Source organism: Pipistrellus kuhlii, unplaced genomic scaffold (genome assembly GCF_014108245.1).
Source record: "Pipistrellus kuhlii isolate mPipKuh1 unplaced genomic scaffold, mPipKuh1.p scaffold_m20_p_97, whole genome shotgun sequence".
NCBI classification, from domain to species: domain Eukaryota; kingdom Metazoa; phylum Chordata; class Mammalia; order Chiroptera; family Vespertilionidae; genus Pipistrellus; species Pipistrellus kuhlii.
The window spans coordinates 131228-158857 of record NW_023425603.1 but is presented as its reverse complement, the minus strand read 5'-3'; the positions used below and the strand labels follow the sequence as shown (position 1 = coordinate 158857).

Sequence of the window (27630 nt, the reverse complement as noted above, 5' to 3'; positions counted from 1 at the left end):
CATCAAGAAGTGTGTGATCCTTTGTTCCAGCAGCAACAGGAGATGAATACATGTTTCCGGTAAGGATCTCGTCTGGCATTCCCGCAGTTTCCTAGGGTGAGCACTAGGGATGCGGAGAGGCTGTGGTGAGGCAGCCTGCCCCCAGGCGTGTCATTGAGGGACATGGTTACAGTGTAATGAAGTGCAGGAGAGCGCATAGACTCACACGCACATCTGCACCCTGAGTCCTCGGAGGGGGGCCGGGGAGGGTTCCTCCTGAGGGCTGTCAGAAGGGTGTTGTGATGGAGAGAACGGTGAGCGAGTTGCACCAAGGGCGGGTCTGGGTACGGGGAGAAGGGAGAAAGGCTGGTGGAGGCCTGACCGAGACACACGGCAGGGAAATGTGGGCCACGCCTGAGAGAGTGCTGATGGAACTCTGTGCAGTGGCGTTCTCCTCGCCACCAGACCCGGTGGTGAAGCTGAAAGTCTGCCTTCAAGGGGCTCGTGGCCACAGGGACAGTAACTAGGAGAGAGTCCCCATCGGGGCCAGAGCAGGTGCGCGAAGCACACGGAACTCCAGCCGGATGCCTGGGAGGGACATCAGAGAGGTTTCCCAGAGGAAGAGATGTACTGCTGAAAGGAGGGGTCCAGGTAGAAGAAACATGCCAGAGCCAGAGGCAGGCGAGCTCGCAGTCAGGAGGGAGGAGGGTGAAGGGAGGTGTAGGATGAGGCAGCGGTAGAGGATAGAGGATGGAGGATGGAGGATGGAGGAGAGAGGAGTTGTTGGGAGGCCGGACAATGGCCAAGGGCAGAGAGGAAAGCAGGGTGTCCCAGAAGCTTTGAGGGCCCGGCTGAAGCTAGAAGCCATGAATTTGGTGTGTGAATTGCTCAGTTCACACTGATGAATCTTGGGCTATATTAATAGGAGTAATCTGACATGAGGGCAGTGACACCCATGTAGCTTAGTGTTGTACATGGCACATGAGGAGTATTGTGTCCATCCCTTGGCTGGCTGGGAAGAGGGTCTGCCAGGTGGAAGGTCATAGGTCAAGGCTGTTGGGGTATCGGTGAGCCTATGAGGAATGGCTGGATGTAACGTCGGTGGTCTTGATCTGGCATCTAGAAGGGTTCAGGAACCCAGAGAAAGGCTGTGTGTAAATTAAATAAGAGTCCAGAGTCAAAACATAATTTTGAAAGGCATGGGGGGGTGGGCAGAGGAGCTTGGCTGAAGAAACCAAGTTCTCCTTGTCTCAGGACCCCTTGGTTTTTATTAACACAATTTGTCCAGGAGTATACACATCATAAGGTAGGATTTCTGTACAGAATCCATTGTCAGATGGGGGGATTACCTCCGGCTGTTCAGGTGTTTAGCCAGGAGGAGGCAATAACATGTAGAGTAAGATACCAGCAAACAATCATCCTTTTCAGTTTGGGGAAATGCCTTTAGCCATTCCCAGCAGGTGATAACATATGTGTTTCAGCCCTTGGTGAGTCCCCAAGTTCCATCAACCTTTCAATGAAACTCTTGCAATTATGACATGCTGGAATTGGCTTCTGGCATGTATGAGGGGAGGAAGTGGACATTAGGAGGTGAGGGAAGGCGAGTGAGGCTAATATGGTTGAAAAACAGGCGCAGTGGGAGCACCTAGGTCCTCGGTGATGGATCGAGAAAAACAGGAGGGTGTGGTCACAGAGGAAGAATGTCTACACAGAATCCTCCAAGGTGGAGCCATCTCAGCAGCTGATAGGGACCAAGTGTGGCCATGGCATTGGGTGTGTGGGGTGGAGGGAAGGAGAATGTCATTGGAGACAAGGCAGGTAAGGAATGAAAAGGTGGGGGATGGGTATCCACTGGCGCCCTGCAGATAGGCAGGGGCTGAAAAGACCTGGCCAGGAGAGAGCCATGGGCCAGGGCCCAAGGTCAGTCTCCAGGGAGTGGGGGGAGGGGATAAGCAGCCTCTACTGCTGAGTGGGAAGGGCCAGTCCTCCCAGAGCAGCCAAGACCCAGATTCATTTGAGACGTGGGAAGGAGGCAGTGTTCCCGGGGCCCGCTGATGGGGTCTGAGAGGTGGCAGGGGTGAGGTCAGCAGGTGACAATCTTTGGGTCAGCACTCCAGCCCCACAGGTCCCCTGGAGAGCACAGAGGTCCAGACGGCCGGGGCACAGGTCCACAAGCAGGCTCCGGCCTGCACACGTATTCAAATTGGACCTCACAGGGTTGGAAGGAAGTGTTTCTAAGATGGCCACCCATATTTACATCTCACGTAAGAATCCACAATTCAGACTTCCCTTGAACATGTGGAAGCTCTAGTAATAGAGTCTGGTGCACCTCCCTGCTCGACTCCTGGAAGCAGACCCACCAGTTGGCTTGGCTACGGCTCACAGGCACCTGAGTAACCCCAGCCCAGCCCCGCGGAAGAGCCACCCCGCTGAACCCAGCCCAAGGGGCCATTACAGAGCTGGGAGCTGAGGCGGTTCTACGTCATCCACCCATTTAGCTGGCGTTTACCAAGCATCTGCCTTGTGCCCGGTGCTGTGGTTGGGACTGGGCACCCGGCGCCTGGCCCTCTTGCAGGCGACCTCCAGGGCACCGGTGAATGGGCGCCGAGTAGCTGTGCCCCTGCCAACAGGACAGGCACCCCTCCACTGGCCACAGCCCCCTCCCCAGGGACAGTGGCTGGACACACCTGGCTTGCTTGCCCCCACTGCCTGGGAAGAAATCCAGTGAGCAGTGACCCTGTCGCAGAGTGGCCAGAGCAGGCAGGAGGCTGAGGCAGGGAGAGAGGGCTGGGAAGGGACAGTCATGCCCAGTCTCTCCCCTGCCCTGCGTGAGCTGACCCCAACGCGCCCTTTTCCCTCCTTCCTCGCGGCCGCATTGCACTTGTGGTTTACAAAAACCCCTTCCGGGGTTGCCAAACCCCACCACATGTTGACCGAGGGTGCTGGCTGGGAGCCAGAGCATTGCTCAGAGCTGTGGTCCGGCAGCAGATGGTCAGCTGGCCCCTGATTTATGGGACGCAGTGACATCACCAAAGCCCAGTGGTGGCCCTGCGGTGGGAGAGAAATTCGCACCCCCTGACCCCTGCTTCCTCCCCCTGACCCCCCTCCTTTCTCCCTCCGTGCCCCCCCCCCCCTCCCCGCTCTCCCGCAGCAAAGATTCCATCCCCCTTCTCTGGGGAGGTAGATATTCATGTGCAGAGGGGAGCTCTGGCTTCGGATTGTGCTGTGGGAGAGGTTAGTATTTTGAGTCCCCCCGGGCCTGGTGGTGAGCCCACCTGGCGGAGGTCACACCTGGGGCCAGGCCCAGGCCCCCCTCGGAGAGCTGGCACCTCCTGGGGTCACACCAGGCCCAGGCCTGCCTCAGAGAGCTGACACCTCCTGGGGTCACACCAGGCCCAGGCCCAGGCCCGCCTCAGAGGGCTGACACCTCCTGGGGTCACACCAGACCCAGGCCCAGGCCCAGGCCCCCCTTGGAGAGATGACACCTCCTGGGGGTCACACCAGGCCCAGGCCCCCCTCGGAGAGCTGACACCTCCTGGGGTCACACCAGGCCCAGGCCCCCCTCGGAGAGCTGGCACCTCCTGGGGTCACACCAGGCCCAGGCCCCCCTCGGAGAGATGACACCTCCTGGGGTCACACCAGGCCCAGGCCCCCCTCGGAGAGCTGGCACCTCCTGGGGTCACACCAGGCCCAGGCCCCCCTCGGAGAGCTGGCACCTCCTGGGGTCACACCAGGCCCAGGCCCAGGCCCACCTCTGAGAGATGACACCTCCTGGGGTCACACCAGGCCCAGGCCCCCCTCGCCTCGGTGAGCTGACTCCTGGCGGAGGGAGCAGTGAGCAGTCTCCCAGCCCCGGCTCCAGCACGCACATGGGTTTCCGTTTCCTCTCTGAGATGGCAGCTCCTTCTCCAGTCCCTTCCCAGATCCCAGCCCGGCGTGTGAGCCCACAGCTGCCCGCCGCTCCCCACACCCACCCCCACGTCCGTCACGGGCTGTAATCGGGAGACTCCGGGGTGTTGCAATGGACGGGGCAGCCTCGTGTCCGCCGGAGATGAGTCACGGGCTTGATGAGGAGCAGGTGGGAGGTCTCCTCCGAGCTGGAAGAGGCCCGAGATGTCATCAGAATGCGTGGGTGCACACGGTGCCGTCTGGATAAAACCTGGAGGATTCTGTCCGTGTCCGTTTCCCGGCTGTGATCTCGTTCCATACCTATGCCATACGTTACTGTAGGGGAAACTGAGTAAAGAGTACAAGGGATCTCTCGGGGATTAAAAAAAAAACAGTTTAAAAAAAGAAAATGTCAGATTTCGTTCCTGCATTCCACAGATGAGGAAACTGAGGCCCAGAGATGGGCAGAGTGTGGCCAAGGTCACCCAGGGAGTGGGACTCCGACAGGGCTCTGGCCAAATGCAGGGCTGCTCGCCAGGCTGTGAGGTCAGGGGTGGGGCTTCGCGCCAGGGATCCACCACCTGATCCCCTTGAAGGTGGAGAGATGCCTGGGGCTGGGGGTGGAGTTCCAGCAGCAAGCAGGAAGCCAGGCCCCTTCCCAAGAGCCTCAGGGGACAGAGGAGTATCCGAAGGGACCAAGGGACGGACAGGGCTCAGCAGCTGTGATGGGGAGGACGCTTCAGTGTTTTAGTTGAACTCCAGGGAGCTCAGTGTGTGCTCTGGCTGCCAAAATAACAGCTGGCTCTAGGGCTGCATGAACAGGAGCATGGCATCTAAAACGCGGGAGGTGATATCCGTTCAGCCTCGCGCTGGACAGGTACATGAGGAACATTGTGTCCAGCTCTTGGCTGACTCAGAAGAAAGGAGAAGGAACTCAGCATCGAACCCTCTGTGACCCACTCGGGGCCGGAGAGGGCTTCGCTGGTGAAAATCAGGCTCGTGGGGAGAGAAGGAAAGTATCTTGTGTGGCTCCAGTAGGACCAAAGAGGGGAAAATCCTGAGAACCACATCCCGGCTTAATTTGAGGAGGAGCTTTCTGATACGCAGAGCCGCCCCACAGAGAACCCCATGAGGGTGGTCCCAGGTGGCACTGGGGGGCGGGGGTCCCCTGTCCCTGGAGGTGTCCCAGCAAAGCTGTGGGGGCTGCATCGGGCATTGCAGACGCCTCTTCAGCACCTTGTCTCCCCTTGAACGCACTGTCAGCAGCGGGGAGATCAGAAGAGGCAACTTCTCCGTCAGAGCTGTGCTGTGTCCTCATGTGACAGAGTCTGCCCGGAGGGGTTCCAGAAGGAAGGGGAGCAGGGGAGGTGGCCCGCGCTGGGCCTGAGCCTGACCCACGTTCTCAGCCGGTGAAGTCCAAGGCTGGAAGGACAATGCCAAGGCTCAGAGGTGACTGATCTAATGGGCCATGGGGGTCAGGCCGACTCAGGTGGGAGAGCAGAGTCCTCCGAGCCCCGGTCCTCCTCCCTCGCTCCACGGCGCTCGGATTGCAAACAGCAAACGCAAAAGCCTGGAGGGGGGATGCCATCCCCATTCCTGGGGGCGTGTTCACAAAGCCCTCAGACCTGGCCCGGGAGCTCGGAATGGTGGGTTCTGGGCGCCAGGGACACCGGGGCCGGGCCACTCTGTGCTGTGGGTTGGTCCTGGGCATTGCAGGACGTCCAGCGGCCCCGTCTCCACCACTGGGCGCCGGGAGCAGCCGCTCTCCTCCGGGGATGGCGGCCCATGTGCCCCCTGAAGATACCTAATGCCTCTGGGGGCAAGGTCGGCCCGCCCTCGGCTGAGGACCCACTGCGGCTGGTCTGGCTCCAGGGAGGCCTGGGGGCTGGGGAACTCCTAACGGTTCGGGGAAGCCCTGGGGCTGGGGGAGCAGGCGCTGCAGGAGGCGGGAAAGCAGGACACAACACGGTAGCGAAGGCAGTGGCGTTGGTTGGATGATTGATTAGCCAAACCACCCCGCCACCGCTGTGTCCTGTGCTGACATCAGGACAGCGCTCCACACACACACACACACACACACACACACACACACACACACACACCACAGCTGGCTGCTATTGACTTTGGCGCCGTTCCCTGGTGAGTAACAGCGATACCTCCAGCCAACGCCTGTGGCTTCTCCCGTGGTCATCCCCCCTCCTCCTCCTGTAGCCAACCTTGTGATGAGGGGGGGGGGGGGTGAATAAGGTGGGAAAAGGCTGAGCCAAGGAGAGGAAGAATGAGATGCATGCATCATGAGCAAAGAATCGAAGTGTAGTATGCAAATTGTCCCCTCAACCGGGAGTTGTCCAGGAGTTGGAACAGGGGGCAGGGTCGGCTGTGGGGAGGGAGGGAGTTCCCGCCGGCAGCCCGCAGCACTAGCGGACGGGGGTATGCAGGAGGCAGCCGAGCCATGATTTTCTCTCACCATTGATGTTTCTCTCTTTCCCTCTCCCTTCCTCTCTGAAACCAATAGAGATTTATTTTAAATGTTGATGTTTTGTTCAGCTTGGGTGTTTTCATATCAAATTTACTTTTTAAAAAAACATCGCATTGTTATTGTTTCTCTTGATGACTGACACGCCCCTGTCCACCCTCCTATGGGGCCCAGGCCGGGGCCTCCCTCGCCTCACCTGGCCCGGCCCTGGGTGGCAGGGTTAGGGCTGCACTGCCTGCCAGCAGAGCTGCGCCAGGCAGAGCCGCCCTCAGGGGTTCTGTGTCAGACTCACTTTTAATTACCCCCACCCACGGGAACACACAACAAAAGATCTTTATCTGGATACAAACTGCATTTCCATCATCTCACGTCTCAGCCATTCCCTTATCAGCGTGCGGTGAGAACCCACCGGCTGCAGCTTTCACTGGAGTGTGTTGCCACCCGGACCAGTAATGACAGGAAGACATTAATCGTGAAGGAAAGCAGCATTTTTACTCTGAACGTAAGCAGTGTCCTCGACTCAGAGGAAGCTGCCATAGGCCAGTCTTGTGACGAGGCTGGGACGGTTAGGATTTTTCCAAAGGCTTCCCACGGTGCGCGGGGTCAGACTGTGCAGGCTCAGTGTGCAGCTGGGCTCTGTTGGGGCGGAAGCCAGACCAAAGCTCTGCTTTGGAAGAGAGAGGCGCCCCCTGCTGATACAGAAAAGGGATTGCTCATCCCCAGAAGATCCTGCAGGGGTTTCCCAAACAAGCCTCCTGGAAACGGGTGACCACAGGTCTGTTCCAAAGGGTAAGATGATAGATGATGTGGGCCAAGGCAACAGCCGCTTGCTGGTTGGCACATCAGTACAACTTCTATGAGAAGAGAAATGGCAAGAGCCACATTTTATTTATTTTTTTAATATATATTTTATCGATTTTTTACAGAGAGGAAGAGAGATTGATGAGAGAGAAACATTGATCAGTTGCCTCCTGCACACCCCCTACTGGGGATGTGCCACAACCAAGGTACATGCCCTTGACCGGAATCGAACCTGGGACCTTTCGGTCCCCAGGCTGACGCTCTATCCACTGAGCCACACCCGTTTCAGCAAGAGCCACCTCAATCACTGAAAAACAGCGGTGCAGTTGAAGTCGGCAGCTGCTCAAGGTCAGGTTTGCCGAGTAGTTAGCTGGGTCCCAGTGATCACACCTACAAGGTGTGTTTGCCACAAGGCTACATCGTAGGGATACAGTAATGACGCAGGATAACCAGCGCAGTGATTCATATCCAAAAGGGTGGCACATGTTAGCATCTCACTCTCCTGCACATCCCGGCAACCGGGAGCAGATACACCTGCCGTCAGCGGGCCTGGGGCTGTAGGAACACCATTTCCCAACATCAGGATCTGACATGGGCCAGCCTCTCGCCCCCCGAAAGCACTGTGCACTTGGGAAGCATTCTTGGTGGACAATGGTGTTTAAAGCAAACTCCAGAGTAAATATTTTCATTGTCTTCCCAGAGTATTCTTCATGTCATAGTATTTTACAGTCACACTGACAACAACATCCGCACAGCCTCAGTGTTCACAGCCACGGCCGCCTGGATTCGGGAGATCAGGAACCAGAGCAACCATGGGCTTTGTCCTGAGAAACCCCTTTGTTCACGGAGGGACACGGAAGTTGAAATGTCCTGGCCAAGGTGCCCACTTGGTGTCACAGGCCTGGCAATCCCAGGGTCCTGCCCGACTCCCTCAACATGGAAGTCTGACGGGACACTTTTAGGAAAGAAATAAATGAAGGATACTAAACGCGGAAGTGCTCAGAAACAGACGCATAAGCACCTGCAGAGCAGAGCATCCTGTGAAACGGCCGGGACACGGGCTCCTCCTGCAGCGGGCGGCTTGTGCCCGGATCCCGCCACCAGCGGCGCAGGGGCAGGGCGGGCAAGCCGGGGTCACTGTGACAGGGCCCAAAGGGCTTTCAACCTGGTTTGTCCAACGGGCCACCTGCAGCTCATAGTGCGGACAGCATTCCTCCTGAACGTCTCTCATTGCCCTTAACCTGTTAACCGAGCGGGACCTATAAATACGTCAAACATAAACACTATCGGGAACAGGTAGGACATATGAATACGTCCTTGAAATATATGTTGCGCCCTGAGAGGGATGGTATATATTTTTTGTAATCTTTATAATTGTTTGTAAAATTCATAACTTTTTAATTCGACGTTTCCATTTTTTTGTTGGTATTCTTTTCTATTTGTAATTTTGTATTTTCCTTTGTGCTTTATATATAAACAAAAATATATATATTTCATTTATTTTAATTAAGTCTAAATAAAAAAAAAATAATATAAAATTACGTCCGCTGGGCGTGACGTACTGACACGTCCTAGTGAAAGAGTATGCGCCCGTTGTACGTTGCGTAATTAAAAAGGGAACTCCCCGGTTTGCAGGTTAAAGAATCAGTGTCGCTACAGGAGATATATTTAAAAGTGAAAGGTTTGTACTTTTCGGTTTGAGCAAGCAGTTTTCCAGCATAATTAGTCGCCATGAATAACGGAGCACAGTGGGGCGACGAGCAGGGTGGTTGCCATGTGCCCCAGGAGCAGGCGGACTCTGGCTGAAGGCAGCCCCGCTGGCTGTGCTCGCTCAGGACCGGGCCGGGGGGGGGGGGGGGGGGGGCCCCGCAGGGGGGCGGGTATGGACTGCACGGAGTGGGGAGGAGCAGCAGACGGCTTATCCCAGCAGGCGGGCCGAGCGTGCCCTTTGCGTTTCCCCAGCAGTGCCAAGTAAACAAAATAAAAATCAATGCCATTTAGACAATTTCTATACATTTTAAATGTTCCAATTTGTGGTTTATATTGCTTTCCTGCTTATAAAATGTATAGACTAAAACTGATTCGATGTCATTTTCCAAACCCCAGCTGAAATGTGGTTCTGAAACCTCAGTTCCCTCGAGGACGGGCCTTCAGGAAACTTCTCGGTCTGCACGGAAGGGAAGCAGCCTCTTCCTGTGGTTAAGGAGGCAGAGACGGTGCTCACGCAGGCCCTCCTCTCCCACAGCAACCAAAGGCGGGGCTGAGGAAGGCTGGCGGGTCCTGGGGGAGGTCCCAGGACTGCACCGTGAATACCAGTGTGCTCGGAGAGAACCGAAACATTCACAGAAGCACGCCATTTCACCTTTAAATAAAAATACTTTATTCATTCCTGACAGGTTATCAAAATGTACACTGTTCACCAGGTAAAAACGGTACTTCCAAATCACTGAGCAGGGCTACTGAGAGGACGTCTGGTTAATATGAAAAGCATAAAAGCCACTTCCAACCTCCCTCCTACACACGCCCGACCAGCTTCACTGTGCCTGCTACAACTGAACATGTGAACACTTATGTGGGCCCCAGCTCATCAGAGAACGCACATTTTCATTTACACTTCAAATAAATGGAGATTATTATACTAGAATTACCTTCTTTTGCCAAAAACTCTCAGACTGACTCTTTTTGTATTTTGTATGACTTTGTAAATTACATAAAGACAGCACATGACTCGGATTAATCTACACACACACATACACACACGGGATAAAGTGCAACATAACAGGACATGTCTGGACATCCCGTGCTCGGCTCCCATGGGGGACTCTGAGTACATGGGAACAATATGTTCTCGGGCGTGAACACGCCATCCACAGGCTGGGTGACTGATGCCTCACAAGCATATGGACAACCCTGTCCGCTTGCTTGGCCTGTGGCTGGCGCTCTCTCTCTCTCTCTTCCCACCCTCCCACCCCCGGAGGGTCTGGAAGCTGGGATTCTTCCTAAGCCTCAGCCGCCCTAAGCTGAGCCCTCTCCTGTGGGTCCCACGGACAGCTCGCCTGGGCCAGGAGAAGCAGAGTCGGGGAGACAAGAGCAAGCACTCACTCACTTGGCAGCAACTGCTTGAGAGGCCCTCGGCCCCGGCCACCAAACACTTCTACAGGCAAGTCCCAAACCAGCCCTGAAGTGACACAAGTTTTGGTTGCGTGTTTTTGTGATGTTGATTATTTAACTAAGAAATGCTTTTGTTCCTGAGATGAGCACAGTAAGATGAAATGAGTCCCCTCTCCGATGGCCCGGGGACACGCTGCTCCGAGTCCCGCCCTCACCCGTGGAAGACCCGCGTCTGCGCCTCAGTCTTCCCCGTGGCGCCACTTCTGGGACTCGTCTTGCCGAACATCCGGTCTGATCTGGTTTCTCATGCCTCCCAGCACGTTGGACGTTGCCTCTGTGGCCACGATGAGCGGCTTCACCACGGCCGGAGGGATCTGGCGCAGGACTTCGCCCACCGCCCCGGTGACCCCCCGGCTCTCGTGCTCTCGAGCTGCGGTCTCATAAATGGTGTGAGCCGTGTCCGTGATGCCCTGTGAGGAGAGACGGGGAGAAGGGAGTGCATTACTAACCCACTCTACAATGCAGCTTCAGTACAATTACTCACCGTTATGTTTGTAACAGACAAAAAACTATGCTTTCGAGATAACCTAGGATTAGCATGTCTACTGATAACGGCCCAATCCCACTGACTGCAGGGACAGGTCTGACTGGAATTATCTCCTTTTGTTCTCCTGACTGCCTTTCTTTTTCCGGGTGACCAGTGGTGTTACCTTGATTCACCCACTAAACATTTCTCGGGGGCCCAATATTGGGACCACAGAGGCTGCTCCACCCTACGGAGACTGAGGCTGCCCTCGGCGCTTCTGCACACCAGCATTTGTGGGATAAATATTTTTAATGAAGTCCTGGTAGGAGAACCATAAGTAAATGGCCTCAAACTTTGTGTCCTATTAAGAAGAATGTCAAGCCGAGACCGGTTTGGCCCAATGGATAGAGCGTCGGCTTGGGGACTGAAGGGTCCCGGGTTCGATTCCGGTCAAGGGCATGTACCTTGGTTGCGGGCATATCCCCAGTAGGGGGTGTGCAAGAGGCAGCTGATCGATGACTCTCTCTCATCGACGTTTCTAGCTCTCTATCTCTCTCCCTTCCTCTCCATACAAAATCAATAAAATATATTAAAAAAAAAAAAAAGAAGAATGTCAAAAATGACTAAGACAGGGAATGGCACTGACAGCCACAGAACCAGGGCTCCTGTGCAGGGCTCCTGTGCGGGGGCAATGGTTAGCAAATGTCTAGGTTACAAATCACCAATCCCACCCTCACAGCCTGCACCCGTGAACAAAGGGACTTTTATCCGAACACCCCGAGAGCGGTGTTTTAGGGAAGAATGGAAAGTGTCCACCGATAGGAAAATAAGTAAACAGAGAGACACTATTCAAGTTACATGTATTGTACATACATCAACATGAGCAGATCTGAAAGACATGTCACAGGACAATGCACATACCATTCATGTTAACGTGTAAAGTACAGACAACAGCATGCCTTGCTTATGAGTACATATCTATAGGACAGAACTGTGAAGACATGCACAGAAAAGGCTGTACCACCTTCAGGACAGTGACGGCGGGAAATGGGATTGGGGGAGCAAGCCATCGGAAAGTGTGTATTTCTTACACAGATCTGAGGCAATTCAGCAAAGTGTAAGCATGCACGGACCCGGTGGGTGAGTGCCTGGTGTCTACTTCACTCGCGTCTGCAGGGAAGAGAGTCCATCTCTCCGCTGGGTCACTGCTCTTCCCGGAGCCCGCCAGTCCCACATGCCCTGCCCTTACCCAACACACACACACATGCACCCGCTGCCGGGAGCAGCCCAAGCCCTCTCCCAGGGCCTCTGTGGATGAATGACACCCACTGACCACCCCGTGGGTGACAGCCAGGAAGCCCGGGAGGACCACCTACCTCCTTCACGACACTGTAGGCCTTGGCCACCCCTTCCCGCAGGTCGACTGGCTGGTGGGCTAAGCGGTGGTGAGGAAACCTTCTGCTCTTCTTGGGCTCAATGGAAAGGGGGCCGGGGGACACCATGTCGTAAGCAGTCTCTGCTGCCGCCTGGCCATTTCACACAAGAAAGAAATGAATCAGAAGAGTCTGCGGTTCGCCAGGGACTGAGGAGGAGCAGAGGGACTTAGTGCCTGCAGTGTGAACACCTTACAAGAACGAGTTACTTTTACAACAAGAACATTAAGGTGCACTTCAGAATTAGCATCACCTGATCGAGCTGATTTCTCAGTCCCTCCTCAGTCCTCTGAAGACACTCCCCATGTCATCAGATTAGCTGACAATGCACAGAGTTATGGGAGCTTAACACTTCATACAACACACCTAATACAACTACTGTCTGATCTGCAATGCTTTCCTTACATTTAGCTACGATCTTTTCATATAAATGTGGTGAAATAACCCTTGGGTAATTTAATAGTTATAATTTATCTGAAATAGGCAAACAAATTTGACATTGGATTCCAATGCTTTATTCTATTAACTAGAAACCTGGTGCACAAAATTCATGCACTCAGGGGTGGGGGGGACTCCTTAGCTTGGCCTGAGCCCTCTCAAGGTCCGGAAGCCCTCAGGGGATGTCCCAGGGGGAGCAGGCCTAACCCATCAGCTGGACATCCTTAGTATTATGGTGGAGGTGAGAGAGGCTCCCACCACCACAGCTGTGCCCGCCAGCTGTGAGCCCGGCTTCTGGCTGAGCCGCACTCCCACTGTGGGAGCGCACTAACCACCTGGGAGCAGCTCCTGCGTTGAGCGTCTGCCCCCTGGTGGTCAGTGCACGTCCCACCTTCAGGCCGAAACCAGCTCTCCAATATCCCCCAAAAGGTCCTAGATTTCGAGAGGGCACAGGCCAGGCCGAAGGACCCACTGATGCATGATCAAGGCGAGGGAGGTTGGCCAGCTAGGGCGGGACCTTCAGAGGGCTCAAGGGCGTGTTTGGCCCATCTCACTCAGTTCCGATCAGCCAGAACCCAGCAGCAAGCTAACCTACCAAAGTGTCTGCCCCCTGGTGGTCCGTGCACATCACAGTGACTGGTCAACCGGTCAACTGTCTGCCCACTGATGGTCAGTGCACATTATAGTGAGCAGTTGAGCGACCTTAGCATATCATTAGCATATCGCACTTTGATTGGTTGAACGGCTGACCAGACAACCAGACACTTAGCATATTAGGCTTTTATCATATAGGAGGATTATTTGACAGTGGATAACCAATAAAAAAAGCATGATACTATGGATAAAATAGCATTTCTCAACATTTTCACAATATCATTATAAAACAAAATGGCTGAACGGTTCTGCAACAGCCCATCCTTTCTGCATAGGTTCAGGCAGCTCACAGAAAGGTACCTGTATGGTTTGAACCATCCTATTGGTGAGTTCCAGGGCAGCCATGGCTGTCGAGGTGCCAAAGGAGGCAGCGCCCCTCTGAAAGCCTCTGACGATGCGGCCGTCCTTCCGGTACTGTTCTATTGGCAGCCAGACCAAGTCCTTCAGGCCTTGCACTAGAACAGGGCAACACAGAGAGGTCAACAGCGATGCTGGTGCTCAGGTCTCAGCTCCATTCCAACCTGGGGCTTTCAACCCCTGACATGGGAAGCACAGTTCGTGTGTATGACTGCAAACGTAGGTTTTCTAGAAAGATGGTCCTCACACAGACTCTAATGGCATCCATACCCCAAAAGGGGTGAAGAACCACTGATGAGGTAAAATAACTTACATTCTGATTAAAAAAGAAAACTCAGCCTAGCCAAAACCAGTTTGGCTCAGTGGATAGACCGTCAGCCTGTGGACTGAAGGGTCCCAGGTTCGATTCCCGTCAAAGGCATGTACCTTGGTTGTGGGCATATCCCCAGTAGGGGGTGTGCAAGAGGCAGCTGATCGATGATTCTCTCTCATCGATGTTTCTAACTCCCTCTCCCTCTCTCTTCCTCTTTGTAAAAAATCAATAAAAATAAAAAAATAAAAAGAAAACTCAGCCTAAACTGGTTTGGCTCAATGGATAGAGCGTCGGCTTGCGGACCGAAAGGTCCCGGGTTCGATTCCGATCAAGGGCATGTACCTTGGTGTGGGCATATCCCCAGTAGGGGGTGTGCAAGAGGCAGCTGATCAATGACTCTCTCTCATCGATGTTTCTAACTCTCTATCTCTCTCCCTTCCTCTCTGTACAAAATTAATAAAATATATTAAAAAAAAAAAAAAGAAAAGAAAAGAAAAGAAAACTCACCTAATTGCACTAGTGAGTGCATAGGCCCAACACCTCCCAGGATTCCTGGGAGCTGGTTCTTCTTAATGTCAGTAAGCCATTCAGTGATTGCATAGGAGAATAACTTGTCAACACCTAGCAAACTAAGCAAATGACTGTTAGTATATAGGAAGGAAAATGATGTATAGTAGCTTTAGATATGTTTGGGGAACTTTTTACTTAAGAAAACTGACTACAGCTTAAGGGTAAAATATTATAGATGCTCAATCTGAATATATACATACGTATAAATATAAATAAATGTGTGTGTGTGTGTGTGTGTGTGTGTGTGTATATATATATATCTCCCAGTTGTGATGTTAAAATTTCTACAAAGCTTAGGTAATATGTATAAGTGTGTTTTAACACTGCTCTTATTTCTTGAACATCTAAAGCTCTGGCATAGGATTAATCAATGTCTACAAATTGCCACACAGTTTTTAGCTACTTAGTGAACTTCCCGTTTTCACTAAATAAACTGATTTACAACTTTGGGAAATTATTACAAATATCATAACAATAGCTGCTTTTGAAAAATACTACTCTGTCCCAATTACTTTTACTTTCTCTGAATAAAGCCTAGCCCTAGTCAGTAAGGATCCTCTGAAACTAAGTCCCGCTGGGCTGCAAACACTGCTGTCCATGACTAAGCTGTCTGCAAACAGTGCTGTCCATGACTAAGGTGCACATGCTTGCTCAGAAAGCCCCGCTCATATTTACTGTACTAACTTCAGTGACCACAGTGTAAGGCCTCCCTAAAGAACGGCTCACCCGTGCCGGTAGAAGAGCCTCTTCAGTTTCAGTTCAGAGCAGTTCAACTGGGCCAGGCCAATCAAGATGCCAGCTAGTGTGCCCTTAAAAAAATTAATAAAGGCCACATTAGTCTGTAAATTGAGAGACTCGTCACTTAAAATAGTTATTGTCTGGGAAAGTCAAAGCAATATTCACTAAGGAAGCCAAAATAATATTTACAGCAAAACAACACGTATTTTATAATAGATATAAATAGGACCCAATTTATATCAAATTTTACTCATGGGGTCTTAAGCAAATGGTATTCAATTTACTTTAAAAACAATTACACGTTAAAATCTTGCACTTTCATATATAAAACTTAAACAAAAAAAATTTTAATTGAGTCCATTAGAAAAACAAATGAGATAATTTTGTGGAGAGTATATTTATCTAAAATTTCCAAACCTGATCCATTGATACGTGTTTGCCATGATAATCAAGCCGAATAGGAACTTCTGATGTGAACCTGAATTCTCTGAAGATAAAGAAAGAAAGGGATATTTATATTCAAATTACTAATAGTTGAAATTAGCTATAAATCAATTTGTTCAACCAGAGAATAAAAACAAAACCACAAAATGAATAAAAGAGAATGACTTTTAGCATTATATTTTCTTGAGATAATATAACTAACCCAAATGTTAATAATCTTATAAATTTTATTTATTATATTTAAAGTTTCTCTCAAAAAACTTTTCCTAGTTTACTTAATGATGCTCATCTTAAAAAATTTATCCAGACAGATATTTCTCAGTTAAATAGGATGCAATTACAAGCAAGTCACTTTACCTCTTTGAGTCTAAATGTCTTTGTGAATAAATTTTTATTTTTATTTATTTATTTATTTTTTCCCCTTATGTTTCTGATCGGGGCACTACAAGGGGCACTTACTGCCCGAGCCAGTGAATCAAGATCAGCAGATTCTCTCCGAGAACTCTAGCACATGTGAATAAATTCTTAAAATGCCACCTACACTGGTGAATTTTAGTGAGCACTCCTGAGATTAATGCTTGTAAGCAGGATATAGGAACACAAATATTGGGAATTCTTTGAAGATGGAATTGCACACATCACACAAAAGGAGTTCCCAAAGGCTGAACTGCAAATTAAACTGGACACACACGTGTTCTACAGAATCAATGTTGGTGATCATAGCCTATACCATCCCACAGAGACCACTTAACCTCAGTAAAATGAAAATGCTGATTCACATCATTACTGCAAAAAGGTCATCTCCCGTCTTCTGAAGACTATCTCCATTCAGTTCTCTGAGTAACAGTTCCTCAACACCTGCCTCTTCCTTTCTTACGTTTTTTTCTCCATGGCACAAAATAGTATTCTTTGGTTACTTTTAAGTTCATTTAAAATGGGATTTTTCTCTACTTTGTTCACTGTGCCTAGAATAAAATGTGGCATATATGTGTGTGTGTGTGTGTGTGTGTGTGTGTGTGTGTGTGTGTGTAAAATACGTATATATATAGCAAATGTTCAAGTATTTGTTGAATAAGTAAATGTTGAACAAATATTGGTGAGAACTTATTAGACCATCACTTGGAAAATGCACTGAGTTCAGGATTAAGACCTGTATCCAGTCCTGCCTCAGCCACAGACTATGTGATTTGAGTAAGTCAACTCACCTCCCTGGTATTAGCTTCCTCTTTTCCCACAGTGAGTAACTGGACTCTACTTCTAATTCCCACCCCAGGGCCCTGGACCCTCTAGGAGCTTTTGAGAGTAGAAATAGAAATCTATAAGCTATTTGACACAGTCTAATGGAAAAACAAATATTTACTGGGAAGGCAGGCTACTTACTATACTGCGGGAAGCCACAGCTTTCCAATACTATCATGAGAGTGCACCAAGGAATGAGGAGGGCTGGTGGACCTTGAGCATTACCAGGGCTGACGCTAAGCACCAACTGTTCCTGCTGAGATAGTGGTGGCTTAAGCAATTTCCTGACTTGATGGCCTCCAAGTAAATGTTTACTGGACTTTACTAATCTTTACTGACTTAGGGACGGTCTGTCTGCTGTTTGCTGTGCTTTACTGAGGGCAAGATGTGTATCTAAAACTGAATAATAAGCGGATAAGACCAGGTTTCAGAGTGTCTTTTCAAGAAAGAGGCTCTAAATTCATATTTCTTGTATAGTATTTTCATTTGTGCATCGGCCACTCCTTTAAGTCCTAAACCCTGCCATGAAGGTCACGGCATCTGGTGCCACAAACAGGGCCTGGAGGAGGAGATTTGTCTGAGTAAAAATGAAATAAAAAACGAAAAGTGGAAATTCACCAGAAAGGTGGGAAGTTCACTGTGCACAAAGCTTGTGCCAGCTTCAGAGTCGAGACCTTAGTGGATGGGAATTTTTTTAATCAGCCAGGTTATAATGGGGAAGAATTCGAGTAAAAGGCAAAAACATCATTATAAATTTTTAGTTTGCATGCTCAAGGATAAAGGAATTAAGGTGTCAAAAGGTACTCTCTTAAATCAGGCTCAAGGAAAATGAATGCCCTTGTCATCTTTAACTATGTGGGCTCTTGTTCGAACTGCATTTTGCCCACTTTGTATTGAGGATCAAAAACCTGTAACAGCTAAGGCCCTGGATCCTCCACCTCTAGTGGGGGAAGTCTCATCAACCAGAGAAAATGAGGCTAACAGTCCTTTCATAAAAGGACTGTTTAATGTTTTGTCTGAAAATTACCATATGACACTTTGGGACTGGCAGATTTTAGCTAAAACAACTTTAGATGCCAGTCAATGCTATGGAAAGCAGAAAATGATAAGATCTGAGAAAAACAGGCTGAGATCTAGACCACAATCTGGCTATAAGTCCCTGGCAATGTAAAACATCTGAAAGATCCATGAAAAGAACTCTGACTTATTAAGTCTTGTCTATGTGTTATGAGTGCTTGTAAATATTGTATATATGAGTGTCTGTTAATTATTGTTTTATCTGTCTTTGCTGTTTGGTTTAATTTATTATTAGTCTATTAAGCATGCCTTCAATTTATTTTAATAGAAAAGAAACAGATGGCCAGGCCATTACTAAATTTCCCCACAGCAAACAATGTGGGGGTAGGGAGAAAGAATATGAGATAAATAAATACACAGTTGATGATTTGGCAGTGAGGAGAGAAGCTGATGCAACCTCATAACTACCCTACACAAGCGTTTTAAAGAACAATCTTCACAACTCTAAAAGAACTTTGTTACCAAAATCAAACGACTTACCTAAAAAACACAGGCTGGTCACTAAATGACGCTTCTTCAGCCGCGAAGTCCTTCTCTTCCTCCCCGTTCACCACTTCTGCTGAGTTGGCACTGTCATTTGGGGAAGGTTGCTTTGGCCCAGAGAAAGAAAGCACGAGGCTTGGCTCCTTGGAGGTACTCAGGCGCCGTGGCACACTGCAGGTGACGTCAGCGCCGGGAGACTTCTTCACTGAAAGTGTAAAGCGCACGTTGGGAATGCTGGGTATGCTGCCGTAGAGCAACCGTACATCACTCTGGCTTTAACTGGTTTTGCTACGTTTCATTTTATGAGCACAATTAACTGCTACAGAAAAAAATGACTTTCACCTTTTAAACTACTTTTACATAAATTACATTTGCATAATTTAATAAAAAATAAACATAACTCATTTATATAAATGAAAACAAAAACTATATAAGTACAATCTCAAAAAAGCCTCCTGACAGTCAATCCAAGTACTGGTTATAGACTTTGCAATACCCGTCTAGTACCTTCTGGATCTGGAGCCATTAGAAGCTCTACTTCTGCAGAAAGACTTGTGAAGAAATCCTTCAGGAAGAACAAGGCATCCTAAAATTGAAAGATGCAGTTATAAGTAAAAGAGGGGGAAAGCTACATCTATTTCTAAATCTCTGAAACAAAGTATCTTAAAATCCCATACTTTAACTAATTATTCATATACAACTCTAATTACTGAGTCCTTACTATATGCCAGACATGGTTCCTATTCTCATTCTCTCTCACTCTCACACATCCTCACACACTTCCTTATTAGTTCTCACAACTCTACTAGAAAATTGTTGTAGATGTGAAAATTAAGACACAGAAGTTAAAATGACATAATGACTTCTAAATCAAAGTACATTTTCTTTTTCTTAGAAATACAGCATCCTTACTCTCATTCCGATAGAGTTCTCACTCTACATTGGTGGTAGTAATATTACTATCAATAATACCAGCAGCAGCATGTCTTGGATACTTATGCGCACCTTAAAAATTCTCATTGTCTTATCTCTGCTTTTACCACTATGTTATATTGGTTAATACATTTTCTTCATTGGGCATGATATTCAAAATTAAAATGCAATAAAATCACCCATTCAGTTTGGTCTGTTCTGAAATTATAAAATTACAAACTAAAATGATGAGTCTAACTTGATGCTGTCTAGGCAAGCCATATTTGCCCATTATCAGCAGCTTCAATTTGCCTACCTCATTCAAACTGACAAATCCATTTTGAAGATTAAAATTAAATATCTCAACTGTTTTTCCTTTATCCTTCTCTTCCACTTAAAAAATTCAAAATTAATATAAAGTTTTAATGTGGAACCAAAATGAAGTATGAAGATAAGTTACAGGGTTACAATATTTGGTAGCACACAAAAATCAGACTGGAAATTCCAAAGAATCTGACTGACTACAGATCACACTTGTAAGAAGTCTAAATAGCAAAAGTTAGGAAGGTATTTTTCCAGGTAACATGGCAGATGGGACTGAAGAATAAGCAGTTGGTTCAAGAGTACTATCAATAGAAATAGAAACATTCTGGTTCTACAGTAGGGTAGTGGGTTCATGCATTGTTCATTAGATTATGCATTACACATATATTTTATACATTATTTATAATACATATACTTACATATTACTACATATATGTATATATCTATATCTCAAGTATTAAACAGTTAATAGTACATGAAATTTATTCATAGGCCACTAGGTGGGGATATTTTAATGCTATTATATGTTTTTTAAAATACGACTGCCTTCAAAAAGCAGAGAAAATAAATGTGCTCTTTAAAAAAATAAAGACTAAGAGACAGTGATTTACTCATTTTTACTACAAATGCACAAAACACCAGACAAAGGGATACTAATCAAGTCTTTTAAAATGTCCTCAGAATTTTTTTTTTAGTTATTTATGCTAACCTCTCTAAAATTCATAAATCAAACAGCCCAATTTTATAACTAGCAACACAGGCCCAGGCCAGGTGGCTCAGCTGATTGGAGTGTTATACCATGCACCAAAAGAATTGTGGGTTCGATCTCCAGTTGGAGCATGTACAGAAGGCAACCGATTGTTGTTTCTCTCTCACATCTATATTTCTCTCCCTTGCTTTCTCTCTTCCTTTCTTTCTAAAGATCAATAAAGACATATTCTCGGATGAGAATTAAAATTAAAAAAATTTTAAAAAAACAAAAACTAGCAACACAGAGATTGACACTGTAAATCAATAAGTAAATGAAGAAACAAACTGTGGAATACCCATACAACGAAATACTGATCAGCAATAAAAATGAGTAGACTGCTATATACATGGAAGCACACAGCCTACATGAATCTCACAGACATAATGTTGGGGAGGAAGCCAGATGCAATTCCGCTGACACCAAGCTGTGGAATGGTAGCTAGTGTGTGGTGCTGCAAATGAAGTCAGCGGTTGCTTTGGAGTGGTGGACACTAACTACAAAGGGACATGAGCAGACTTTGTAGGCACAGAAAGTGTTTTATGTTTCAATTGGTGTCACAGTTACTCAAGTATATATTTGTCAAGCTCTGTGCATTTATTATATGCAAGCTATACTTCAATACAATCAATTTCCTAAACTTAAAATTTGTTTTTTTATTTATGCTAAACTTGAACTACAAAATGCTTATTTTTAGCATTAAGGTCGTATGATAAAAGATACTAATAGTGCAATATGACAAAGTGTTAAAGAATTACTTTTCAGGTCGTACTCGGGCCATTAAGCAATGACGCTAAAAAACCACGAATGTGTGAACTGGTCCTGCCACATGTTCAGCATCGGGCATTTACTTATCCTTCCTGCAGAGGAGACCTTCCCGCTCCTCTCAGAACTGCAATTAGGCCCTCGTGCTTTCACAAAGATCTTAATGTGGCTCACTCCATTGCATTCCTTAAGGCCCAAGCAAATGTCCCCTCCCCCAGACAGCCTTTCCTGATCACCTCTCACTCTTCCAACCCCACCTCCAGCCCCGCAACCCCCCACCTGACCTTGGAGTCCTCTGCTGCTGAGACACCTCATCCTAAGCCGACCTTTATCACTTGTAGTCCCCACAGGTGCTAAGTCATAGTTTATGTTGGTCTCGCCACACCACACAGAGACCTTTGGGAATAAGATGTTTATTCATCTTTGTACCCCCGGCATCCTAGTACAGGACCTGGGACGAGGCTGGCATTCAGCAAATGACTTGGAATTAATGAGCAGATTCCAGGCGGTACAATACTAAAATGAATACTAGACTAAGAGTCAGGAAATCTGGGCCCTTCATATTTTGGACCTCAAACTGCCTACCTCTATAACCTTCATCATCTACCCCCCTAGATGGACATCACCCCATCTGCCTATTTCCTGCTTAACTCCATGGGACCACTGAGCTTTGGAGGCAATTGCATTGAACTCCATCAGCAATGCAGCTTTTTATTTATTTTTTATTTTTTTAAAATATATTTTATTGATTTTTTTACAGAGAGGAAGAGAGAAGGATAGAAAGGATAGAGAGCTAGAAACATCGATGAGAGAGAAACATCGACCAGCTGCCTCTTGCACACCCCCACAGGGGATGTGCTGGCAACCAATGTAAATGTCCTTGACCGGAATCGAACCTGGGACCCTTCAGTCCGCAGACCGATGCTCAATCCACTGAGCCAAATCGGTTTCGGTTTTATTCTTATTTTTAAAATATATTGTTATAGATTTCAGAGAGGGAGGGAGAGGGAGAGAGAGATAGAAACATCAATGATGAGAGAGAACTATTGATCAGTTGCCTCCAGCACATCCCCTACTGGGGATCAAGCCCACAACCTGGGCATGTGCCCTTTGCCCAGAATTGAACCTGGGACCCTTCAGTCCACAGGCCAACACTCTATCTACTGAGCAAAACTGGCTAGGGCAGCAATGCAGCTTTTTAAAAACAGGAGAAAACAATGTGTTGCTTTCATACTTACTATGAGTCAGTGAAGATAAATAAAAGAGAGATATGCTTGGTAAAAAAATATATATATATATATTACTCAAAGCATTATCATTCATCAACTGATAATGAAGAACACAAATATTTGGTTTTCTAATCAGACGATCATTTGCTATCTCAAAATACAGCATATCAATCTTAGAAGCTGCAAACTAGGAAGGTTTTTTTAATCACTAACATACCCCCTGAGGTTTACATATTTGTAGCATGGCTTTGTTTCCCAGGCTTCAGAGCTTGGGGAATTATTCCCCATTCCTCCTCAGTTTAGTTAGAGCATTTATTTCCATCTTCTCTAAGATTAATATTTGCCCACTTTTAAAATCATAATGCATGATAGCTCTAAAGAAGAAATAAAGCTCAATATTAAAGAGGAAAGTCTATTAAAGAAAACTAGACTTGCTAAGTCTAGTGAAGTCGTGCCATAAAGATGTACCTTGTTCAAATCCGTGCTCACATGTGATTTCCACAGATGAAGTTTCCCATAAATACTTCATCATATTCCTACTAGTCAATGTATAGATAAATTAAAATATGGGTAGCAAGAGGTATTATTCTCATAATGAGAAAGCATAAATCTAAAGTTCTCCTTGGTAAGTCTGACCTAGCTCAGAAGCTATAAATATTAATGAAAACTTGTGCTAAGCATCTGTTTCACATTTTCTCTAAGATATGTCTATATTTGGTTTACAATATAAATATGATTTAAGCTTATTCCTAAATACGTTACTTAAATAAAAAAATCAACATTACTCAGTCAATATTAAGTGAACAAATAATGCTACCATCCCACACATACTCTACGTTCAAACCTGAGCTCACCCCAATATAAGGTATAAAAGGAGGGTTCGGCTAAGTGGACAGAGCTTCGACCTGTGTACTGAAGGGTCCTGGGCTTGATCCTGGTCAAGGGCACATGACCAGGTTGTGGGTTCAATCCCTAGTGTGGGGTATGCAGGAGGCAACTGATCAATGGTTCTCTCTCATCATTGATGTTTCTATCTCTCTCTTCCTCTCCCTTCCTCTCTGAAATACACACACACACATACACACACACACACACACATTAAAAAATAAAAAATAAATAAAAGGAGGGTTTGTTATTTCGGCGGCAGATTCTTTTTAAAACCCCATTTATTTTCTTCAGTTGTTATATGATGTTTCACAATCTGTGCCAGGCACCAAACTAAGCATTTTACCTACACTAGTCTCATTTAATCCTCTTTGTTTAAAATATGATGCTACATGTATTACTACTGTATTAGTATTTCTTCAATTTTATGAATGAAGAAAATGAGGCTTGGAGAAGTTAAGTAACTTAGCCAATGCCACACAACAGGTAAAAGAGAACTCATATTTAAACCCAGGTCTGACTCCAACCTATGCTCTTCTCTACTACACTGCACCACTACAAAGCATCATATTGTCGTACTAGAGGCCCTGCATGAAATTCAGGCATGGATAGGGTCTCTAGCTGCTGGCTGTGGCCTCCCTTCATTCCGTGCCGCCCCCAGTGGTCAGTGCACATCATAGTAAACAATCAAACTCCCGGCCCATCAAACTCCTGAAGGGACACTTAGCATATTGGGCTTTTATATATATAGACTAGTTGCCTGGTGCACAAAATTCGTGCATAGAGGTGGATTCCCTCAGCCCAGCCTGCACCCTCTCCAATGGGGAACCCCTTGGGGGATGTCCAACTGTCAGTTTAGGCCCAATCCATGTGGGACATCCCTCTTGCAATGTGGGACCATAACCGCTCACCTCCCTTCCTGCCTGCCTATCTGATTGCCCTTAACCCCTCTGCCTGCCTGCTTGACTGCCCCTAACTGTCCTCCCCTTCTGGCCAGGTTGCCCCCAACTGCCCTCCCCTGCTGGCCTGATCTCCTTCCCCACCAACAGCCCTCCCTTGCTGGCTTGATTTCACTCCCAACTGCCCTCCCCTACTGGCCTGATCTTGCCCCCTGCTGGCCTGATCTCACCCCCAACTGCCTCTGCCTGCCTGATTATCCCCTAACTGCTCTCCTCTGCCAGCCTGATCTTGCCCCCAATTCCCCTCCCCTGCCAGCCTGGTTGCCCCCAACTGCCCTCCCCTGCCAGCCAATTTGGTTCTGATTGGTTGGTTTCTATGCCTTTCGGCATCAAAAGCTCTGCCTCCTAGGCAGCCACTGGCTCCTCACAGTTCACCCAGATTTGGTTCTGACTGGTCAGTTTCTATGCCAGTCAGTGTCTCCAGGCCTATCTCTCATTCTGATCAGAGAGGCAGGGCTGATCAGCAGCCCCAAGGAGGCCCTGAAAGAAACAGAAGCATGGCTGCTGGAGAAGCCCAGAGAGAGAGAGAGAGAGAGAGAGAGAGAGAGAGGCGCGCAACAGCTGACCAACAGCTGCCATGGAGTCTGCAGATCAGGCCCTGCTTCTCTCTTCAGGCCTCTCTCTGGGCCTGATCTGGAGCCCCCACAGCACTAACTGCAGGACTGACTTCTGGTGTTCGGTCGAGCCTCAGTCGGTTACGGACCCTGGATTTTTATATATTTGGATACCTTGAATAAAGCCTGCAGAAGAGGCACCAACTATGTTTTTGACAGCATTTTGGCCCAAAGCAAAACCTAAAATTATTTGATGGGATGCTTGTTAGAATATGGGAAAGTGAATTTATGTCTTTCCATAAATCTCTGTTGTCTGTGTGCCAATTTATAATACTAATCTGTCATTTTACCCAGGGCAGAGGAACTGTCTTCCAGGTGCTGCGAGTAAGACACAATCCTTTATATCTTTCAATTGTATTTCAGGGCTTCCTTTAAGACTCTCTGAAAACACCTGCATATCTGAATTAGAAGTGTGTTCATAAGAATTAGATTGAGAAGCAGGTTTAAGGGCAATATCATGCAAACCCTGAGGAGGAGACCGGAGATAACATTTAGAATGATTACACACCAACAGTTCAGATTCCAAAAGCCTAATAAATCTGCCCTGTTCTTTACCAGCAGAAGTCTATATTAATTATTCAATTTTCAAAACGTTAAATAAAAGGCATGTGATTCTGAAGTCTCTCATTCCGAATGCGGGATGTGTATCTCACTGTGGTCCCATGGATTATGGCTGTCGTACGTACCTGGTCGATATTGAGGCGAAGAGGCATCAGTGACACTCTTAAACAGCACTCCTGAGGTGACCTGCCTGACTCCGGGCGCACGTGTAATGCTTTAACCGTCAACTACAAGAAAGAAGGGGGAGAATGTCCCCAATGAGATTAAGATGTTGCTCTCATTTTAAAAAAAGAAAGGAAAAAAATTATATTTCTAGAACAGAAAGTGGAACTGTTTACCCTCTTTCCTTAAAGCCTGAATCAAACTTTTCTGGGTCACACACTCCCTCAAGAATCTGAAAGATATGGATGCTTTTTAGAGAGAAAAGAGCACACGGCGCTGCCGGGCAGCCACAGGAGGCTGCAGCCCCGGAGCTAGCCCTGTCCATGGCCCAGAGCCAGCTCCATGGCGCTTTCTCCTGGGAGTCGGAGTCCTCACTAATCATTTCTATTCCATTACACCTTTTAAAGTGTTAGAAATCTGAACCCTTCAAGCAATCCTAACTATTCTGTGCAAATCACTAGGGACTTCCGATTTCTCTCAGCTATCATCATGTTGACGATTTTAGTGAATGGACCCTAGAAGTGACAAGCAAAATAATCTTTAAACCATAAAACTTTAAGCAGCATATTTAAAGGGGGTTTTCATATTAAATTGGGTAAAGATATCCAGTAATTTTCCCCAATCTAAATCTTCTGCAGTTATCTATATAATAAAAGCCCAGGACCATTATGGCAGAATGACAAGAATGACTGGTCACTATGACACGCACTGACCACCAGAGGACAGATGCTCAATGCAGGAGCCCCTGGTGGTCAGTGTGCTGCCACAGTGAGAGCAATGCTCAGCCAGAAGCTGGGCTCATGGCTGGTGAGCACAGCTAAGGAGCGGCCAGCCAAGTGGCTAGGAACGAGCAGGCAGGTGGTAAGGAGAGGGCAAGTCAAGTGGTAAGAAATGAGCAGGTGGGCAGTAAAAAGCGAGCAGGCGGGTGGTTAGGAGTGAGCAGGTGGGCAGTTAGGAGCAAGGGGTCAGACATCCCCTGAGGGTCCCGGATTGGGAGAGGGTGCAGGTTGGCCTGAGGGCCCCCCAACACAAAAATTTCGTGCATCAGGACTCTAGTATATTGATATAATAAAAACACTTTTCTAGACTTCAGATAACAAAATATCAGGTTTGCAATCTTACCATGTTGGAATGAGCTTTGCGAGGCATTTCCTTGCTGCAATACAGGTACAAGAACTTATTCATCTGAGATGTGGCCAGCCGGTCTCGAATCTCAAGGTCCTGCACAAGGAACACCTGCCGGGAAACTGGGTGCTCCAAGAGGCTGGGGTCACACTCCGGCTTGCATGGTGGGTAGACTTCATGCTGAAACTTCACCTTCACAGACAAAGGAACACAGGGCCATCTTGACATTTTATTTAAATTAGATTTTGTCTTTGCAAAGCAAAATATCGCTCATCTTATTTGAATTCTCAGCTTTCAATTCCACTTTCATAGAGTGTCTCGTTCCTTCATTTATTTGCTCACTTATGTACCGATCTGTATGTACCCAAGCACACAAGGATAAGCTTGACTGACATTTCCTATACAGACCTTGGCAAAATCCCCCTCCTTTCCAAGCCAAACTCTCAAGAGGAATAAGACACACAATTATCATCTTGCGCTTAGGAAACTTTCTGAAAAGGCATCAATGGCAGCAGAGTTGAAGTACCAAAGCAGGCAAGGATCCAATTAGACACATGGAATAGGCATCATTGTATCTCCACGTAAAGCACCCTAATATATGACAGCACCATCCCAGACAAGCTGACAGAATTAAATACACACAGTCATTGGGGGCCTGGCCCTACTGTGTAGATCTAGACATCCACGGAGGACCTGACATGTGCTACCCAATGCAGACCTTCCCAGACAGAGACTCCAGGCATGGCTCCCAGCGTGGTCCTGGGGCAGCAGGATCAGAATCCCCTGAGAACTCATTGAAAATTCATATTCATGGGCCCT

The 27630-nt window shown here is 47.7% G+C and overlaps 1 protein-coding gene and 1 pseudogene across 5 annotated transcripts in view; both read right to left on the bottom strand.

Annotated features, from left to right (window-relative positions):
* Window positions 1–9500: 9500 nt before the first annotated feature.
* The window catches only part of ATG2B (autophagy related 2B), a 69237-nt gene continuing 51107 nt past the window's right edge, over window positions 9501–27630 (bottom strand). For 3 of the 5 annotated variants that reach the window (XM_036428998.2, XM_045578360.1, XM_045578359.1), the window contains 10 exons: window positions 26809–27003; window positions 25650–25751; window positions 19035–19113; window positions 18525–18732; window positions 15702–15771; window positions 15273–15355; window positions 14484–14605; window positions 13607–13761; window positions 12158–12307; window positions 9501–10725 (listed from right to left, as the gene is read on the bottom strand). In XM_036428998.2, the coding sequence (XP_036284891.1) occupies window positions 10495–10725; window positions 12158–12307; window positions 13607–13761; window positions 14484–14605; window positions 15273–15355; window positions 15702–15771; window positions 18525–18732; window positions 19035–19113; window positions 25650–25751; window positions 26809–27003 (1395 nt within the window). In that variant the 3' untranslated portion in view covers window positions 9501–10494. Of the gene's footprint in view, window positions 10726–12157; window positions 12308–13606; window positions 13762–14483; window positions 15116–15152; window positions 15356–15701; window positions 15772–18524; window positions 18733–19034; window positions 19114–25649; window positions 25752–26808; window positions 27004–27630 lie in introns of those variants that run through there. The other 2 variants (XM_045578358.1, XR_004986485.2) reach the window with 2 other exon arrangements.
* Window positions 16151–16258, bottom strand: LOC118714111 (annotated as a pseudogene).